We start from the raw sequence: 20,827 nt of genomic DNA, 5'->3' as shown, positions 1-20,827 counted from the left end.
CAGGTCCTCCTGACTCCAGGGCTGGTGCTCTATCCACTGCACCACCTAGCTGCCCCTGAGATCGCAATTTTTATTCCTGCTCTTTTAAGTCTACCTGAAGTATAGATCTGCTTCTGGGAGCTAACATGGTGGAGTAAGAAGTAAGTTGCTCTCATCCTCCCTTATTGACTTCTGAAAGCCCAGAAAATATCACCCGAGGAAAAACCCTGGAACAGCTGAGCCAGCAGAAAGATGGGGTGCAGTACTCTTGTAGCCCAGGAAGCTTGAGGCATTAACAGGAAAGACCCCTCTCACTCTTGGGGAGGGGGAGCAGTACAGGATGGGAGGCATCCCAGCAAGCCGGCGGCAAGCCCGACCTCAGCATACCAGGGGAGATCTTGAGACCCAGGCTGGTGGAGCAGGTAAGTGCCAACATAAGGATCCCCTGAGTGCCTCAGTACAGGCAAGGGAACAGGTAGATACCAGCTTAGAAAACTACCACTTAGAAAATGCGATGGCATTTTTCAGCAGCCAAATCACCTGATGCCTCAGAGCAACTCTGGGAAGTACAACTTCAGGAGGCAAAGCTCCAGGCTGACAGACATCCTCCAGCAGCGAATCAACCCTGTGCAAGGCCTGGGTGAACAGAAGCCAAAGAAAGGAGTGCAAGGCCTAGATGAGCAGGCACCCCCAGGCGTCAAGACTCCCCATCTACACCCCAAGAGCTCCAGTATTGCTGACCCTAGACCAGCACCAGGTAAGCAGCCAAAACTTTACAGCCTCCGACTGCTAGCACCTGAGGCCCTAGCACACAAAGCTAGTTACCAGTTCCCAGGCTCCTCGGACAAGAAGTGCCCCCTGCCCTCCAGCAGGAGAGGATGCATAAAAAAAGTCAACAGATGGGCAAACGCCATGAGCAAAAAGCAGAAACAGACAATGGCCTTATAATGTTATTATGGGAACAGGGAAGATCAAGGCACAAATTCAGGAGAGGACAACATTGTCAATACACCCACATCTGAAACATCAAAGGGGAATATGAACTGGTCTCAAGACCAAAAAGCCTTCTTGGAAGAGCTCGAGAAGGATTTTAAAAGTCAAATAAGATAGGCAGAAGAAAAATTGGGAAAAGAAATGAGAAGTATGCAAGAGAGAATCAATAACTTGGAAAAGGAAGGACAAAAATTAACTGCAGAAAACAAGTCCTTAAAAAAATACAACTGGCCAAATGGAAAAAAGTCCACTGAAGAAAACAAGTCCTTAAAAAGTAGAACTGGAGAGGCAGCTAGGTGGTGCAATGGATAGAGCTCCAGCCTTGGAGTCAGGAGGACCTGAGTTCAAATCTGGCCTCAGACACTTGACACTTACTAGCTGTGTGACCCTGGGCAAGTCACTAACCCCGACTGCCTCAAAAAACAAAACAAACAAAAAAAAAAAACCCAGGAGAACTGGTCAAATGGAAGAGGAGGTACAAAAACTCACTGAAGTATAATGAATTCTTCTCCAGCCCCCTATTTTAACTCTACGTGAATCTTTATTTCAAGTTCTTATAAACAACTTTCTATTGTATTCTGTTTTCTAATCCATCTTGCTATCCATTTCTGTTTTATATGAGTTCACGCAATTCATGTTCATGGTAATGATTCTTAATTGTGTATTTCCCTCCATTCTAACCTCTGAATTTTTGTTGATTCGTTGCTCCTTTTTTCTTCTGCTCACCCAGATTCACATCACAGATTTTTATTCTTTTTTTCTTTACCTTTAATCCTTCTATTATCTTTACTCTAATGACAATTTGTTTTGCTTATGATTAATCTTTCCGTTATTCTACCCTTCCTCGTAAACCCCACTTCCTTCTCCTTGTTTCCTCTTGTTTCTGTTTAGTCTGATGTTCTTCTACACCAAACTCTTAGTGTGTTAGAGAGAAAGTGTGTGTGTATATGTGTGTGTGTGCGTAAGCGTACTTGCACATACCTGTGTGTGTTAACTCTTCTTTGCTTAGTTCAGATGAAAGTGAGATTCATGTGACATCTACTTCCTTGAAACCTTTCTCCACATTTATATAGTTTTTTTCTCACATACCTGAATTGTGTAAAATATTAAGTTCCTCCCTTCTGTAATGTAACCCCTCTCTTCTCCTCTTTATCTTATCTGAAGATCATCAAAGCAAACCAAAACCAATCTGAGATTTCTCTGTTGGTCTTACTTTGTTCTATAAAACATTAAGGTTCAGAAGGGACAATTGTTTCTTCTCCCTCTTAGGAAGTAAATGCTTCCTCAACTTACAGTCTCTTTCAGTTGCTCCTATGTGTTTGCCTTTCTAGTGGTTTCTCTTGATTTTGTATTTGCGTCTCAAAGATTCAATTCAACTCTGGTCTTCACTCATCAGGAGTGTTTTAAAGTCCCTTTATTTGTCTTATTTAAAGGGACAACCACCCCTTTTTATTTTTATAATCCCTTCTAGCCTGACTATACTGAATTGACTATACTGAATAAATTATTCTTGTTTTGCAAGCCTTTACCTTTTCCCTTCTGGAATAACATTTTTTTCTAAGCTCTCCCATTCCTTGAGATGTTAGGTGCTAAATCTTGTGTGATCCTGACTGTGACTGCTTAGTACTTGAACTCTTTCTCTTTGGTTGTTCCAAATATTTTTTTCCCCTTTAACCTGGAAGCTCTGTATTTTGTTTACAGCATTCCTGGGAGTTTTCATTTTGGAATTTCTTCTAGGATGCGAATGGTAGGTTTTTTCATTTTTTACTTTGTCCTCTGGTTCTAAGAATTCTAGGCCAATTTTCATTTGTGATTTCCTGTAATATGGTATTTTTTTTTGGGGGGGGGTGATGTTTTTCTGTTTGTTTGAAGATTCTTAGATTGTGCTTGACCATTTTTCTAGGTCAGTTGCTTCTGATAAGCTATTTTTTCTGTCTTTTGATTTTGTTTTAATATTTCTTACTTCACAGAGTAATTTAATTCTTTTTGGGCTACCCTAATTTTCAGGAAGCTAGTTATTTGGGTAAGATTTTGTACCCATGTAGCGAGCTGTTTATTCTTCCAATTATTTCTTCCAGAGGTCTCATTTCATTTTTATTATCTTTTTTAACCCTTATTTTATCTCTCTCAGGAATTTTAATATATCTGTGGACAAACCATACCTTCATTTAAGACTCCGCTCACAGTGGCTGTGGAGTTACTCTCTCTAGGCTGTGTATTGGATGTTGCTGGATGCATAAAATTTCTTTATCACTGATGTCTTCTGGTTATTCTTATTCCAAGACTTCCTTCCTGAATCATGACATTCTATCAAGGCCAGGCTTCAACTGCTCCTGAACATCTGGATAGGAGGGTTGGTGCCTGTCTGATCTCCATTTTTATTTAAGGTTCTACCGTTTCCCTCCATTGGTATCGACTATGTACAAAGTGCTGGTAGGGCCAAGCTTACTTGTATTTTTTTTAGCAAGCATTTTACAAATATTGTCTCATTTCATTCTCATAACAATCCTAGGAACTAGGTGTTACTATTCTTATTCCCATTTTACAGCTAAGGAAACTGTGGCAGGCAGAGTCACACAGCTATTAAGTGTCTGAAGCCAGATTTAAACTCAAGTCTAACTGACTAAGCCCAGGGCTCTCTCTACTGTGTCTTCTAGCTACCTCTAAGTGCCAAGTCTACAAGGTTGCTAGTGGTGGCGTAGTTTTCAGGCTGAAAACTTTCAGAGACCCTTTAATGTGTAGATTGATAGCTGCCTTCTCTTTAAGAACTTTGTTTTTCCAGGGCCTTCTCACTGGAGTACTCTGGTCTTCTGCCAGGAGTGCTTGACTATTCTGCAACTTTCTGGATAGAATGCTCTCTTCTTCTGGGCTCCTTGACTGTCCATATGTATTTGCCTGGCCCTGGCATTTTCTGGTTGACATTCTCTAAGGCTGTGACAGTGCTTCTCCTTCTGCCAACCTCAGATGAATGGAGGTACTCACTGTAGTTGACCATTCTTTGGCATGGCACTCTTTTGTTTTATATCCTCTGGAATACTGTTATTTCAGTCATAGTGACTGGGAAGTTTTGGCAAAGTTGTTTTCTTAACTGGATGACCTCTCAGGCCCCTTCTAGCTTGAAAATTCTGTCATCTTCTCTATCAGTGCAGTCTACTTATCATCAGGTCTAACTAGACCTCATCCTAGACTAAGCTTTTTTTAGGCAGGCATCAAAACTTCAATTTTATACTCTTTCCCATACATCACAGTACCTACACTATACTGTGTATACACAGTATAGCGCTCTACATTCTGTTTCTACTCAAACAATTGCTGACCAACAAGGATGTGGCAATGCTTAAAAATCAACAGTTCTATGATATACACAATAGATTTTTTTTTCAGAAAGCTTTTGTTGAAACTATGGCAATTTCCACTCTATGAACTTTCTTTAAAAAAATTTTTTTAACTGAATATCTTTTGGTTTTACATTACGTAAATGTCCCAAGAGCTGTGATGTTGCTGAGAAAAAACAACATTGGTATTGCTGAATAAGAGTCATTTTGGATGAAGAAGTAACTATGATCTAAGGGGTGTGTGTGTGTGTGTGTGTGTGTGTGTGTGTGTGTGTGTGTGTGTGTAGGGGGATAAGAATCTTATTTAGAAAAAGGCTTTATATACCTTGCTTAAAAAACTTAAGCAACTGAATTTGCAGTTCTTCCTTACAATGCATCAGCCAAACCGGTAAAATTATTTGTTTAAATCAATGATGAAGATTTGGAGATTCTGTCTGAAACACAGCAGTTTCACCATTTATAGCATTTCAGATATGTCCTTCATTTGGGCAGACAAATGTAAATACCACAAAAGTTTTCTTGGAAAATAATTTGGTCCTAGAACTCCTTGTGTGACCCTCTGAGCAAGTATTTTAGCCTCTTTGGGGTTGTTTTCTCATCTCTAGAATGAAACAGTTACAGCTCTAAACCCTATTGCCTTATAACAATATAGAAAAATACAAACTTTGATTAAAAATTTTTTTTAAAGAAAAAAAAATTCCACTACCTACTGCTCTGTTGGCAGTAGTTACTAATTAAGCCTTAGGAACAAACTGAAATATTCATTTATACAGGGCTCTCTCCCAGTCAGACATTATTGGCTGAAGTCATAGTTTATTGGGCTATGAGCACTTGATTATATAAACATTTCTTAATTTAACAAACCCAGCCATCCTTGTAATAGATTTTATAATTACCCTAGCTATATTGCACTGATGATGAAGTTTCAGTACAAAAATAATTCAGAAGAACGTTATCTGGAAAGAAAATAGCCTTACCATAGCATCTGCTTTATGTTTCATCCGTTTGGCTTCTTGCATAAAATAATCCGCACTGCGTGGCCTACCAAGAAAGAATGATACTACATTTTATTATTTCTGAAGTATAAGATTTTAAAAAAGATATTCTTTCTCTTTATACAAACCAGTTGCACACAGGTTAAAAACTGCATTTTCAAATCACTACCTATATGTGGTTCAGCATTTTATTGTTATTTTCATTCTTTTAAATTAGTGATTCAAAGCAGCAAAAATAGGCTGATAATCTGCATTTACAAACAATGCAATAAAGTCTCTAGATAACTCTGATAGCTCTGATTTGTGAATCTTGTCTAAAAGTACACCTGAGAAAACAAGTTTTCACACAATATTTAAACATGAACGATCCTTTTTCAATCTAAAGGCTGTAAAGATGTCTTGCAATAATTGTGTGCGTGTGTATGGGCAAGTGTATTTATTTACACATCCAAATGAAAACATGTGTTTTCCTTTACCCCTACAATAGAAACTACATTTATGTACATACAATTATTTTGGAACATTATATAAAAATAAAATGAGCTAATGTCCTGTGATTATATTCCACTCATAATGAAGTTAATTGTAAAATGATGTCTACCTTGTAACAATGCAAACATGGCATGTATTCTCTGGAGTTCTGATTAGCTAGCTGGTAAACATTAACAGCAGACGTGCATTATTAAAAGCAATAACCCTGGCCAACATAGGCTCTGCTGGGAGTCAATTGGCTATATCTAAAGATAATACATCCAGGTCCCAATCTGATTTTGTACAGTGGCCTTGAGTCAACTATCTCCTGGCATAGGCTGCACTAAGAGACAATCATTGGAATATTACTTTTTAAAAGTTTAGTCTAATCAGTTGTTCATGCTTTTCCCCTTGCTTAAATAATCATGTATATGCTTACTTGTTTACATGCTTTATCTACCAAGCTGAATGTAAGCTCCTTGAAGGCAGAGGCCATTTTTCATCTTATCTTTATATTCCTACAGCCATATCTGGCACATAAGAACCATTTAGTGCTTGTTGCATTGGAATATGAGTTATGTGTACATATATGTATATGTGTGTGTGTGTGTGTGTATAGATACACAGATATATGCACAAACATATTTTCATTTTCCTCCCTACTTTAGATACAGTTAGCATAGTATTTAGCATTACAGAGTGGCTTGTGGTTTTTTTTATTTAAGTACACTCAGTCCATTAGTGAGTGTCTAACACGATTCAAAACCCATGGATGCATGATTAGTTAGAATGCCATTTCATTTCAATATGCACTAAGTAGTGATATTAATAAGAAACTGCTCAGCTTAGTAGAAAAATGCTTGTTTTGAACTACAAATGATTTTAGTGTCTAATGCATACATTAGTTTATTTTAATATTTGAAGGTCACAGGATTATTATCTTTGCAATTATTTAGCAACTATCTTCTAACAGAAGTCAAAATGCTATTTTTACAAATGTTTGGAAAGGAAAACCATATTGTAAGCACTGCTATTGTGTATTTATCAGGTCAAAAAATCTTGAGAAAGATAGATAATAGGGGCAGCTAGGTGGCGCAGTGAATACTGGAGTCTGGAGGACCTGAGATCAAATCCGGGCCTCGGACACATAACACTTACCAGCTATGTGACTCTGGGTAAGTAACTTAACCCCAACTGCCTCGCAAAAAAAAACCTAAACACCCAAAACCAAAAAAAAACCAAAACAAAGATAATAAATGATTTGTCCCAAGTCACATAGGAAGTTATCACTGAAGCCTAAACAGAATCTAGGTCTCCACAGGTTATTTTCCACTAGATTACTTTGCCACTTAGTATAAGTGTTGTTTCCCTGCCCTGCACCTTCTTTTTTTTTTGCCAATTCATAGTGGGGGTAAGAAGAGTACGATTTTCAGGGTAAGTTGCAAAATGTTCTGTTCAAAAACAGTTAAAAATTGAACTTGTCATCACCTTTGGCGCATCACTTCCCTTCTGAAGTTCAGTCAATGGTACTACTCTTCTGCCAGGCTGTAGATCTTGCAGTCCTTTTTGACTCTTCCCTTCTCTTAATCCTTTTATAATAAGTTTGTTATCAAGTCCTGTTGACTCTTCCTTCTAAATAGCTTTCTATTTCAGCTGTCACTACCCTAGTAGAGAGCTATATCACCCCTTACTGTAATAAGCTCTTAACTGGGTACCTACCTCCAGTTATGCCCCCTTTAGTTCATCCTGAGTACTGTCCCAGAACATACAAATAATGTTACTAGCATACCTCATTCATTATGCCATTTCTCTACTCAAAAACTTATAATGGCTCCACAGCATTTATGGGATCAAACACAAGTTCCTCATCCTGACATTTAAGGCCCTCTCTAATCTTAGCTATCGAAACATTGTTACCAACATACATTTACATACATCTAGCTTTTGTTCCAGTTGAGCTAATCTTTATACTATCTTTGGAACACACCAACTTTCTGCCTTCATAATTTTATTTATGTCATTCCTACCCCCTAGAATATCATTTCACTTCAGTTAAATTTTCAACTAAAAACACTTATGTAGTTTTCCCTTCACTTTAAAGGAAGAATGGCACAGTAGATACGGAGCCAGTTAAAAGAGTTCAAGTCTTTCTTCTGATCACTATTAGTTAAGTTACTCTGGGCAAGCCACTGAATCACTCAGTGTCCCTGAAAAGTCTCTGAGACTACAGGTTTTGGAAGAGGTAATGATTTACACTGGTAGTGGAAATGTTCTCTGGGAGGTTCATATACTAATGAACTCACAAGTCCAATAAAAAAAAAGTGCAAAGCACTGTCCTAAGTACTCATCATTACAGGAACAAAGATCTGGAACTGGAAGAGACCTTAGTCCAACCCCCTCATTTTATAGCTGAGGAACTGAGACCTAGGGAAATAGAATGATTGACCTAAGGTCACACAGGTAGTAAGTGGCAAAAATTCAAATCCAGTTTCTCTTCCTGCAGAGCCCATGTCCTTTCCACTGTCCCATAATGTCTGAAACCTATCCATAATACGAATTTCACTTCAAGTTCCATTACTATTTTTATCTGCAAATCTGGCTGCACTGATCTCTTCTCTTTCTGACTTCTCATAACATCATCTATACCAGAGATGTCAAACAAAAGGCCCAGGGACCCAAGGCCTTTAACACTCCCCAGTACCTCAGGAACCAGACTAAAATGTAATGGGAAATATTTAACAAAATAAAAATACAACAGAACACAGATATTGTTAATATGTGGTTTTCTAAGTCACTATGGGTCTGTAGGGATCCTTATATATGGTTTAATGGCCCCAATTCCATTTGAGTTTGACACCACTGATCTATACCACACATTTTGTTACACTTTTTTATTGTTCTCAAGCAGTTTAGTGCATGTAAGTATTGTCTGACAAGGAAGATTAAAAGCTCCTGGAGGGGAGGGGCCATACTGTATTCTTCTTTGGTATCCCTGTCAGCACATAAGAGATGTGTGGGCACTGAATAAATAAATACTTGTTGAATTGAATTTCTGATGAGCTAACAACACAGCTATGGTGGCTTTGGGAGAGGTTCAGTATCCTGGCCAATGAGCCAGAGAAGGTCTCCATGGCAACTTTAAAAAATAGAGGAAAAATTCTCTATTTCATTATTTGTTCCACATTCCAGTATGAGGTTAATCATGTTTCTCTTGCCTCCTTTTGAAGAACCTGTCATGAATAGAATGTAATTTTAAACGTACTCCATTTTCATTAAAGCGGTTTTTTTTTTGCGCAACCCTCTTCTGTAAGTTTTTAATTCTTTTTTTAAACCAATTTTTTCTATGATAATCTCTTCCTTCCTGATAATCATTGTCCATAATTATGTTGAACTCAGTGTTTTAATATGCAGAAATGTATCTTTAAGCCTAATATAATTGTTAAGATACTGCAAGTTACAAATTACAAGGTAGTACCACAAATGATTTTTTTGTTAATTCCCAGATATCCTGGGAATACCACGAGGGCCAAATACAGCTGCAAAAATGGTTTAAGAACATCAGATGAAAGATGCTCTACAAGAAATACAGTGATGGGCATGTCAGAGGCACTTCCATCGTTCTTGTGCCTGAAGAACAGCACATCATTTAAGTCCTATAAGAACTGAGCCTGACCATCTGTCCATTTTCCCATTTTAGGGGATTTCTGATTCTCTATCACGTAACTATAAAACTATTGTGAATTCTTCCAGATTGGAGAAACAGTCATTTGTAGAATGATATACAACAGACCAGGCAGCGACTAACAAAGATTTGTAGAAAAATAATCAGTTTCATTTTTAAGTCACTACTGTGGCAGTTACTGAATATAATATGGCATAGGTACTAACATAAAATTTAATTTTCTCTGCATTCAAACAGACTTTTCATCTGATCTTTTATCTTTTACATGACAAACCTAAAGAGTTTTCTATTTCATTTATATAACATATCTTATATTATTTCTCACAGTGACAATACTTTATGGTGATACATTAACAAACCTAATAAAAGTTCAATTAAACAAATGTAGCCACGTACATATTTTGTGTTTTTCTAAGATGGGATTTCCAAAGCATTATAAAAGCCAAAGCTTAGTCATTTAAACCTTTTTGTCCAAGAACTCAATGCAACAAAAGCAGCTTGAGGACTTTGTTCAAATGTATTGTTTTCTTTTCTTTTTCTCTCTCCCTCCCCCCAACATATGACCTTGGTTCTAAAAAGCAGCATGCTTTTTAGTCGCCCCCAATATTTCTTCTGGCACTTGAGTATTAAAGCAACTCAGCTTTCTATTCTTTCTTACAGTTGAGACAGAGCTGAATGGTCTCCCACTGAGCGGCTGGCAGACTTCTTTCTATAATTCCTACCTATGTTAAATGCCGCCCCCAGGCATAGCCATAGTGTTTTGTGAAAACTGGCAGTGATGAGCTCAATGTGTTTGAACAAACAGGTTCCTCAGCATGGCAGAAATCTGGATAATTTTCTCAGGGGATCCTGAGATCCAAATAAGGCCATTAGAGTGTAACATTAAAAATGAATTAATTGTCTGGTCTTCAAATTATTATTTTATTGGTTGGTAAAGTCCAAATATTTTGAGATGCCCAAAGGTCTGGGTCAGGTTCTGGGTGAAGAAAAACCTAAGGAGTTTAATAATTATCTTTTAACACATAAACTCATGTCTCACAAATCCCATTTTAAGAAAGTTGGTGCTAGCCCTTGTTCTGTATGACAAGTATGTAGGCCATTCCTGATTAAAGACTGGAATGCATTCAGCCAGCAAGGATACCAATGCAACTTTTGTTTCCATGACCTTGATGTTGGCTTGGGCAGCTAAGTCCCTGGAAGCTTGCTTCCCAGCAGCGCAGCTCTGGTGATTATTCATTGTGTTTCTTACAGGCCATATGCCCCTGCAGACAACTGCATCTCTCGTGGCCAACATGCACATGTTTTGCAGGATGCACAAGCTAGAACTGGCAGATTTTTGTCATTCAATCAGAAGCAACTTTCTAAGTGGAATATTATCAATTTGCTGATTGTTTTTCTCTGGGTGTGGAACTTAAAATACCAGAAAACCCTTATTATGATTGGAGAGGTGGCAAAAACTCTAATTAGGTTGGGGGAGTGCCTAGATTTGGAAAGACTGGAGTTCAAATCTTGCTTAAAACACTAGCTGTGTTACTCTGGACAAACTTGTCTCAGTTTTCTTACATGTAAAAATGGGGATAGTAATAGCATCTGCTCACAGAGTTGTTATGAGGATCAAATGAGGTTCTGAATCTTGTATATAAAGCCTGTATATAAATGTTAATTTACTGTTTTATCATCATTTTTTCTTTTCAGATCTAGTATTCTTTTTGGTTGAAAGAGAAGGGACTATGAAATGTACTCAGTGAGGAGATAAGGGTCTCATAGCTCAAAATATACATGAATTCTATATTTAGATTAATAAGCCCTATTAACAGCTTGTGAGAAATTAAGGTAAACTCAAGCATGAGCAGTAAATAGAGCACTAGATTTGTAGCTCAAATCTTGGTTTTGTCATAGGTCTATGACTTCAAATACGGGATCACACCTTTATGGTCATCAGGTTTTTTTTTTTTTTCAATCTGTAAAGGCAAGGGGTTGGACTAAATAAGGGGCCCTTAACTTGGGGCCTCTGACTTGTTTTAAAAATATTCTGATAACTATATTTCAATATACTTGATTTCCATTCTAACTCTATGTATTTTATTATATGCATTTAAAAAGATTATTCTAAGAAGGATTCTAGAGGCTTAAGTCGACTGCCAAAAGGGTTTCTGACACACACAAAGTAAGAAACCCTAGCCTCAATTGTCTCTGAGGTCCCTCCTAACTCTAAAATCAATGATCCTATAATTCTACTGTTTGAAATCACCAAATGTTTTGAGGAAAGGAGGTGTCTTTGGGTGAAAGATGACCACAGCAACCTCAGGAAGGATATAGCTTAGGAAAGAATTTCAGATGCTGTCTGGTAGCCAAGTCATGCTGAGACATTCAACCATTCACTGAAGGGCAAAGAGATCTTTCCCACTTCCATAAAATCAAAGCTCTATTATAAGCATACTGCTGACCACGGTTACATCTGAAATATCTGGTCCCTCTCACTTCTTCCCACCTACATTTGACATGCCAAAGCCTTCTAGACATTATTTTTGAGGGGAACCTTCTCTTAAAATTGTGAAGTTTAGGTAGCTTCACTACATGTTAGCACTTTGACTGAAACAGATGGGATATTTGGTGGCTTGGCTGAATGCAGCTTTCATGACTGACTAATGTGAAATATGGGCACAAGACAGCACATTCTTCAGGAGTAGCAGCAGGCAGACCTGGCACTTGGGGACCACTGTCTTCCCAACAGTGGCAATATGGCTGGCTGGAACTTGCTGGTTTATTTTCCAGCCAAGTGATTTTACCACTTAGGTCTGTTCAGGACTTCTGTATTGAAGCCTCTGCCATGTGGTATTTCTCTCTTCAGCTCAATAATTCTCTTGTCAATAATTACAATCCTGGATTTATTACAGCTCGTGGCTTTTGGGGATTAATGAGATCCAACAGTGAATGGGGATCAATTTGAACCAAATGCTGTGACTAGTTAACTTATTTTTTTTTTTCACTGAATTCTAACTAACTTTGTTATCACACCGGCATCACCTCTGGCTGCCAAATGGTGAAGATGCAAAGTGCTGGAGAAAGCACAAGTCAGCCTGACACTCTGGGTCTGCAACTCGTGAAGAACAAGTTGACCTGGATAATATTTTTTTTTTTCAAAACGTTTGCTCAATCTAGTTCTGCCTGCCACATGTACAACTTCTGAATCATGAAGGTATAAAAACTGCCCAATTGGGACATTAAAGACATGTTTAATTAGTAACTGACAAAGAATAAGGTACTTTTTTGAAATTTAGTCTTGAAGGCTCAGAATTTAAACTTATACTACTGTTGGTTCCTTACATTCAACAGAAGTAGAAGGGGAAAAATGCCAGAAAAATTTCTCAGGAGACCTTGATTATATCTCTCATCAATTAATATTTCTATTATATTATAATAAAACTAGTTTTGTTTTTAAAGTGGCAGCCCAATGAAGATCTAAAAATAAATGTCACTATAAAACCTATTACTTACATTGTCCTGTTACCTACTGGCTCACTATAAGCTATCATATTGGATTTTAGACAACCTGCAATTTTCATATACTAATTATCCAGTTTTGAATTAAACTAGCCTTTTGTTTCTTCTCTTCCCTTCTTCTGATACCTCCCTCTGGTCAATTCACTGCTCATTAGCACCTATATCAAAGGGAGGTCAAAGTAGGGAAGAAACAGAGATGAGATTCTAATCTATCAACTGGGCTACTGGTAAAAAGTTGAGGAAGAGGAGAATGAAAATATTCATTCAAACTGTTGCTTTACCTGTTGAGAGCTTGGGGACAAAGGGTAGACAAGTCCAAATGCCATGTGTAATAAAGGAGAACTTGGATAATATGCCTGATTCTTGGTCGAGAAATTTTATTTTCAAGCATAGAATTACAGAAATCCAATCCTAAGTCACTTATACTTTGTGTATACAACAGATCCAGGAGCAAAACTGGTTTTAAAGTACATACAAACTTATTATTAACATTAATAGCTAAAAAGAAAAGGTAGCATTTACTTTTACTCTTAAATTTGCAGGATATTTTCTGACTTTCCCAATTCAGTAGAGAAGTTGCCTTTTTTTTCTGAGTTGCATATTTATCTCATTTTTATGGATTTCAAATAACTATGGGGCACATGGCAATTGGAACATGCAATCTATCCATGTCGTATATGTGTAAGAGGTTTTAAAATTTTTTATTGTTTCTATCTCCATAAAAGAGGAAGCAGTTTTATTGTAGAAGCCTGCCAGGGAAATCATATGTATTGCTAATGGGAAGAACAAGTGATAAAAGCCTCTTAGTTGATACAGACAGTGGCAAAGTTGTATTAGTTCCAGGGACAGCAGAAGGAAAACATTTTTTCTTATAAGTAGTCCAAGAGCAGCAGGTTGAGGCAAAACTATTTTATTGTTGCTGCTTCTGACTCAGTCTTCATTTATACACATTTTGGACATATCTCTGCATTTTAGTTTCCAGCACATACTTAATGCATTCTCTATATCCAGCACTCAAATTTATGTGCAGGCAGTTTTTTAAGTTGAATCACCTTAGCAAGTGGATGACTCTGTGCTTGACCAAGTACAATTAGCTTACAAAAAAGCATGGAGAATAAATAGAGACACAAGAAATATCTCCAGGAGTGATAAACTTGGAGCACAACACTGAAATAATTTCTAATCTAGCTTCTATTTGGCCACGTTGCATTTTGAGGCTTAGGAAGAAAAGCCACAGATTCTTAATATAAGTTTCTACACTGTCCTTAAATACAATTCTGTCCTATATTCTTTTTTCCTCCCTAATGCTTAAAGTTTGTGTACAAGATTGATAATTCCCTTCTTCAATACTGGAGACCAACCAGTTTCTCCTTCCTTATACCCTTAAAGCATAGAATGCTATCACACTTCCCAAAGGTTTCATTAACACCCCTCTTACTGTTTAGTGGGAGCCCTTGGAGGTGAATAAGGAGAAAAGAGGAGTTGGTGTGCTGCCAGGAAGAGTATAGGGAAATGAGATTCCATAGGGTTTGCTGCATTGGCAGAGAGAAGAAAACAATACCACCCCCAGCCCCCTGCTGTGGGCCACCTTTTATCTCAAGTCTAATCTATTTGAAACTAATTCAATTTTTCAAAAAAACCTGACTTTTAATCTAAAATTTCCCTTGCCCTTTATTAGCTCCTAAATTTTTCTGAAGTTCAGTTAAATAAGTGAAGTCTACTACTCACATACCTCTTAAAAGTCATTGATAATCTCTATACTCAGATCTGTGTTAGAGGTAGGGGAGTGTAAGAAGGGAACAATAGAATGTTATTCTGCCACTTTTTTTGGCCACCTCTCAAGTGGCTCAAAAGCATTTCAGAATGATACTTTTACTCATTCTCTCCTGCTTTTCGTCTTTTTCTCTTTCCTGGATAGCAGAAATGGATTAGCACAGGATTGAAGGGGGCCAGAGTAAGTTTTGGTTGGGGCAAGTATAGCAAGAGCATTTTTGCTCAAATCATCCCAATTCTCTTTTTTCCTCCATTTCAAATACCATCTATATTATAGGTAAAGTATAGTATTGGGAGAGAGGATGGTGCTTCCATTAACAAATCACTCCTATTCTCTGCTGGCTAGAATTTAAAAAGTAAACACAACTATAGTAATATAAATCTACCCCAAGTCCAATATTCAGGTGCTGAGAAATCTGTTACTGCTATTGTACATATATGTGCATACACTGACCAAATATTCTAGAGCAAAACAGCCCGAACTGTTCCAAGAGTTCAGCTGATTCTATGGAGTTATAGCCCATCAACTTCAAAAACCTACGGTTTGAAATGAAGAAGCTAAATACTTCTACTAGAGTAAGTTCTTTAAAAAGGCATTTAGAATCCAGGACTCAATTTACTTTATAAGCTTAAGTACTTAACTCACTAAGCTACACATAAGAAACTGACCACACCATAAGTTAGGGGAAACTAGAGCCATAATTAGAGTGAGGCAATTGGGCCTTTGCTCCAGGGCACTAAAATTTTAGCAAAAATTTGATACACATGAACTCTTTTAGAACTGAGGAACTTAGCACCTAAATGGAAAGAATAATTAGTTAAAATACAAAAGCCACCAGATCACTGGAAATGTTAATAAAACCAATCTGTAAGCCACTGTAGTAATTAATTCCTCTTACTGCTCAACTAAATTAGTCTTAATTACTTGTATTATTTTCAGATCATGAATTACACACAACCTATGGGTATGTTTTGTACTGCTTGCTTTGAACACTAAAATTGTTAGTTACAGCTCTGAAACAAAACGACCATATTATAAGTTAAATTTTGTCTCAAAATGCCTCTACCTCATTTCCTAGGCATAAGTTCCAAACCCTATATCACCTGCATTCTGGACATCATCCTCATCTTTCCACCAGTACCTAAAACTCCAGAAGTTCTAGGAGCTCTGATAGGTGAACTTTTGTTTCATCTTGTTTCCTCTCTGGCTGCCTCCATTCCATACCAGTGTGTGCATGATGTCTAGAACTCTTCCTTTATTTCCAGCTCCCTTTCATGTGATGTCTTTCCCGGTCAGGATCTAAGTCTACTGAGTAAGGGGACTATCATATCTGCTCATACTGGGATTCTCAATGCTTCGTACAGTGTCTGGCATACGTAAGTGCTTATCTATTCATCCATCCATCCTCAACATAGCAACAAAAAAACCCATACTCACATATCATCAAAGATGAGCTTTTGTCTCCTGCAGTCTCTGTGCCCATTGGATAATGGTGACCATGGTTCTGTCTGGGGTCGTGGTTTATTACAGAAGAGAATGTTTTCTGAGCTGTTGTGCACTGTTTTCTAGATAATGAGCAACATAGAAATATTTAAGAAATCAGCCATCTAACTGAAAAATTAACACAAACTTGAACAGATTTTTTTGTATTGTAAATCACAACTTAATTTACTCTTTCTTTGTTTCAAGGAACAGCTATGACTACTTTGTCCCTTCAGGTCACAAACACCAGTTTCCATAAACTATTTTTGGAAGACTGGAAATTTCAAGGTGATATGCAGAAAAAAACCAAAGATAATTATTACAGTGTTGTTGGTTTTGTTTTGAGAATGAAAAAAAAGGAGCATTGTTGCTTTGTGGAAGAAAAGAAAAGAAAGAAATTAAGTACCTTCATTAGGGAGAGTAGATTATAACATAACTATCTTCCATTTTGGAATGCAAATGGTTTCCTTTGAAATGACTAAAATAATTTTGTAGGGTTTATAGATACAGAATTATATCTTCAAACATGGACCTATTTCATATGAAAAATGGGAAGGTTAAATTCTACTGGGCACAGGAAAGAATGTAACCCAGAAAATCTGACTCTACAATTTGAAAAACTGAAAATTCTTTTTTAAAAAATCAAGTAGGGGCAGCTAGATGGTGCAATGGATAGAGCACTGGCCGTGGAGTCAGCAGTAACTGAGCTCAAATCCAGCCTCAAACCAAACACCTGACACTTACTAGCTGTGTGACCCTAGGCAATTGCCTAAAAAAAAAAAACAAAAAAACAAGTAATTTATTCATTTATATTAAAGATCCTTAAAAGTGCACTGATAAAATTATTTCTAAGACTTAAATCTATAATACTACAATTCTAAGACCTTTATTTAATATAAAAAACATTTCTCTAAAACTGAAAGCTACAATTGTTTGTACTGAGGAAAATCTGTCAGGAATGAAGAAAAGATGTTCAAAATTCCCCCTATTATTTCACAAAATGTCATAAATGTTACCTGTAACAATAAGGGAAGAAAAATGATTTAAGTAATTAGGGATAGTCAAAGGGGAGACAAAATTATCTCTGTGGATGATGTAATAATCATTTACTTTACCTAAAAATTCTTAAAAATTTTTTTTTGTGATTTTATGGCTGCACAAAGGTCCTATGAGATGGTGATGTGTTTTTCCCTCTGGAGATTTATTTTGGCAGCTTTTTATTTCATTTCCCTCCCATGTTCCGTTTTTTCTAGAGAACTTGGATTGAGATTCAGGTTTAGCAAGGATAGCTACTAAATGAAAATTGCAAGGCCAAGTTTCCTGACAATGGCAATAAGTTTTAGGTTCCTGGATGGTTTTATTTATCATCAGTTAATAGGTTAAAGTAATATGTATTTATTAGGCCACTGCTTTTTCTTCCTTTTTCTCATCCCTTCATTATTGTAAGCCCCTTACAAAGGGCTACCACATTTCTGTCACATGTGGGACTCCTGCCAATTTTCAAGAGCAGCAATGACTGAAAAGAAATATGGCTGGGAAAACTTTGTCAGGAGGATTCTGTCCCAAAGTTATACTATTGTTAGGCATCAGAGAGAAGAACCATCTGCTGTCAAATCTCTCTTCTCACTGGAGGGATTCCATTCACCAGTGGGGCTCTCTCCATAAAAAAAGGGTGCTGTGGCAGTGCTGCCATTCTGTGGTCTACACTGATCAATGAGAAAGCAGATCAGAAGGCATTGGCAGACCTCAAGAGCAGGTTTCTGAGACACCTACTGCCCTATGTGATCCCACCCTGGGGAACTTTCTGAGCAAAGACTTGTTTCTAACTGCTATTTTACATTGTCACCAAAGGACATATTATTTTTGGTTGTTTCCTTTTGAGAATTGAAACCAAAAACTGTGTGAAATTATTTTTAAAGAGCAAAAGAGGCTTATAAATAGTTCTTATTTTTTCATCTTCCTGAGCCCCTCAAGACCCCCAAATGGGAGAGCTGAGAGGCAACTCTTTTACTCCGGATCTCTTGTAAAGCAGCAAGTCAGCATTTTAATGCTTTGTTGGCAGTAGGGACAGGGTTGGGGAGGGGTGGGAAGGTGTGTGGGAGAGGGAGAAATTCCAAGTTTGTATGTGAATGTTTTAATTAGGAAATGACAACATAAAAACTTACAGCAAGGTCTCCAGCATGGGGCTGCAACTGATTCTCCGTCTTATGTTTTTTGCTGGAGGAGATGGAAGTGAACAGACTGCTGCCATTAGGTCTACTGGAAGAAGTTAAATCATCACTGGAGTATTTGTGTTTTGACACATCTGAGAGGGGTGAAATGGGTGACCGAAGCATTTTCTCATTTTTATTTATTGGTATTGCCAAGCTGGAAAAGGAAATTACAGTAATGGAATGTCACAAAGCCGGCACTGAAGAAGGTAAATGTTTTATATATTACCAAAACCTCCAATTTAAGACCTGCTGGCAGGGAGAAGTTTAGTAGGAGTTATTATTCCTGGAAACGATTTTATGGTATTAGGACCAAAAGTTCATTTGCAAATTTAGATCATGGTTTCCTCTGCCATGGAGGATAAATGGCAAACCTGGAGTTAGCCTAAAAGTCTATCTCTTTCTAATAATGATAATAATAACAGTGATAATACTTACTGGGCACTTTTCACCTGAAGACTTCAAAAGAGTCTATAAATATTTATCCTTTTATATCCACAAAGGATGAGTAGTAAGCAAGTAATAGTAATCATGATATTAAAACATTTTATTCCAAGGTAACTTTAAAAATTAGTTTTACCAAAAATTATGACAAATAAAACTCTCATTTAGAAATTAAGCAGACTAAGTTCCAAAGTACTCTGTGACACATAAAGCTACCACTCTCAGTCATTTTGTCTATGACTTATCTGGGCATCCATTGAATCAGAACCCAGTAAGAGGACAGATATGATTAGAAACTAGAACTGCTGTCTTCTAGCCCTTTGCTCGGCCTATAAAACCACTCTGCTCATTTGTGCTGAGCTTACTCTAAGGACAAAAGGTATACTCTTGCTCACTGCCTCATAAAGTTTGCTTTATCATACTAATAAAAATTAATAGGAATAATAATAGTACCTCAGATTTACAAAGAACTGTCGCTTAGAACTCAAAGTATCTTCCTGTCTACTTTGCCATTTGTTATTATAACATTTCTGTTAAAGATGAAAATAAGGTTCTATTGTATAAATATTTTATAACAGATTTCAGAATTTTGGAAGTTAGCATATAAATCATAGGCAACAAAACACATGTTAGAGCTATAGCTACGCTGATGGGACAGAGGAAATCCTAGGAATAGTATGGAGAATTTCCAGTTAATTAGGAATGACTGCTTCAAAAAGTGGTTATCCTAAGCAGCATAGGCCACAACAAGAAAATCTGGCTCACAACTTCAGTTTTAGAGCAAATTTCTAAAATATCCTTGGAACCCTGAACAGATTCCTTTCGAGTTTCAAACCAATTTCCTTAACGTTGGAAGTAACATCTTCCTTACAGTTGCCTCCCTAATTCCAGCTGCTTGGATGAAGGAAAAAGAAGAAATGTCAGGACAAGAGGAGAGCAGGTACTCCTAGATTTCTAGGCTAGGACTCCACATTGTGGAGTAAGTGGGTTGATATCTCTACATGTGGCTTAGTCTCAGAATTAGTTAGCAATAATAGTTACCACAATCCCAGAGGGACCCTTAAGGAAGAGTGCATTTTATTCTGAAGCCATATCTGAGAAAGTAGAGTCCAAAATACATCATGAACTATGAACACAGGTTCTATGGCATTCTACAAACTATAATGGAAGATTCCAGTCTCAAAGTCCAGTGTTATCTACTAGCCTACCCACTTACCATTCTCAGGAATACATATTTCTCTCCTAATTGAAGCAACTGGAGAAGAGCGAGGCAGTGTAGGGAAGGTGAAGATACTTTTCATATTTAGGGAGCTGGCTTAAACTAGTTCTACAGTTTCAACGACATTTGGAAATGTGCTTTGAAGTAGAGTAAGAGGGTAGGGTTTACTTTGTATATGCTTCTGTGGAATAAAAACTCATTCTCTGGTTGGCAGATGAGATTGATAAAAAATTATTAGATAAACTGATCATTTTGGGAAATAGTTTCTGGAAAGTTGCTCAAAGTATCCTGTGTTACATATGAGTAAAAGGGGGAACAGTAATATCCCATCCGAGGACAGTAAGTAACAGAATTACAATTGTGGTTCAGATTTTCTGGGGGTACCAAAACTGGGTCATCTTGCAACTGATGAACTAAGGGGGATGGAAGAGCATGTTTTTGCAATCTAGGCACTTAAGGGCCAATAAGTTACTTAAGTTGAGGGAGCTAGGTGGCACATTAGATAGAATGCTGGACTTTAAGTTAGGAAGACCTAAGTTCAAATCTGGCCTCAGACACTAGCTATTTGGCCCTGGGCAAACTGCTTAACCTGTCTGCCTCAATTTCCTCACATATAAAATAGGGATAACAACAGCACCCACCTCTCAGAGTTATTGTGATGATCAAATGAGTTGATATATGTAAAATGCTTTGCAAAGCTTCAAGTGCTATATAAATGTCTGCCACTGAGGCAGTTTGA

The 20,827-nt window shown here is 37.3% G+C and overlaps 1 protein-coding gene across 1 annotated transcript in view; it reads right to left on the bottom strand.

Moving 5' to 3' along the window:
- AFF3 (AF4/FMR2 family member 3) overlaps positions 1–20,827 on the bottom strand; it is a 666,987-nt gene that overhangs the window by 28,442 nt on the left and 617,718 nt on the right. The window contains exons 13-15 of the mRNA XM_027842571.1: positions 18,381–18,582; positions 16,171–16,298; positions 5,285–5,348 (exon numbers count right to left, since the gene is read on the bottom strand). Of these exons, the coding sequence (XP_027698372.1) occupies positions 5,285–5,348; positions 16,171–16,298; positions 18,381–18,582 (394 nt within the window). The remainder of the gene's footprint in view (positions 1–5,284; positions 5,349–16,170; positions 16,299–18,380; positions 18,583–20,827) is intronic.

This window comes from Vombatus ursinus, unplaced genomic scaffold (genome assembly GCF_900497805.2).
Source record: "Vombatus ursinus unplaced genomic scaffold, bare-nosed wombat genome assembly UNPS02014877.1, whole genome shotgun sequence".
Classification (NCBI taxonomy): domain Eukaryota; kingdom Metazoa; phylum Chordata; class Mammalia; order Diprotodontia; family Vombatidae; genus Vombatus; species Vombatus ursinus.
The sequence above is the reverse complement of the archived record's forward strand: the minus strand, read 5'-3'. Positions and strand labels throughout refer to the sequence as shown.